A 748-nucleotide genomic window follows, 5' to 3' on the forward strand; every position below is an offset into this window, starting at 1 on the left:
CTCAACGGCCAGCTCGTCGAGCGGCCGCCGCCCCCGCTGCCGAGCCTCCAGTGCGGCGACGAGACGGCCGCCGGGTCGGCCGAGCCGCTCGTCGACGAGATTGCCTGCGCGCTGCGCGAGTGGGCGGCGCTCATGTACTCGTACCTCGGGCGGCGCGACTACGCCCTCTTTCTCACGGTCAAGGAGCACATCGAGGTGCTCCACATGGCGCGCCGCCAGCTCCTCGCCCAGACGCTCAGCGCCGAAGAGGTGGGCCGGCTGCGGCGCGAGTGCGTGGCGCGCCTGGTCAAGGGCAACGTGGCCCAGGGGCTCGACGTGATCGTGCGCCACCCGGGCCGCGGCGGGCTGGTCGACGTCGACTTTACGGCCAAGGACCGCGACCCGGACAGCTGGGTCAGCGCCCTGCGCCTCTTTGCGCTGCAGGCGGCCTCGGCATACGTCGACCAGGACGACGAGTCCGGCGGCGGCGGTGCCGGGGGCGGTGCGGGTGCCATGGACTTTGCCGCCTCCAACGCCTTTGGGCTCACGAGCCCCTCGACGACTGCCTCGGGCATCCTCGCATCGACCTACTCGCGCAAGACGGCCACTTCGCTCACCCGCCATGCGTCGATCGCGGCGGCCGCGGCGGGGATCCGCACCGGCGGTGCCCAGGCGGGTGCCGGCGGCGGTCTCAACGGCGGCGGGGTGGGCGCCACGGGCGGGCCGACGGGCGCGGGCGACCGCGGCGGCGCCAAGTACTTCCACGTGC

General features: G+C 74.3%; 1 protein-coding gene across 1 annotated transcript in view; it reads left to right on the forward strand.

Annotated features, from left to right (window-relative positions):
* Positions 1–748, forward strand: part of PFL1_06398 (uncharacterized protein) — a gene marked incomplete at both ends in the record, with an annotated part of 9,128 nt that overhangs the window by 1,248 nt on the left and 7,132 nt on the right. The window contains one exon of the mRNA XM_007883941.1: positions 13–684. Coding sequence (XP_007882132.1) covers positions 13–684 — 672 coding nt within the window. The remainder of the gene's footprint in view (positions 1–12; positions 685–748) is intronic.

Source organism: Pseudozyma flocculosa (genome assembly GCF_000417875.1).
Source record: "Pseudozyma flocculosa PF-1 unplaced genomic scaffold scaffold00026, whole genome shotgun sequence".
In the NCBI taxonomy this organism is placed as follows: Eukaryota; Fungi; Basidiomycota; class Ustilaginomycetes; order Ustilaginales; family Ustilaginaceae; genus Pseudozyma; species Pseudozyma flocculosa.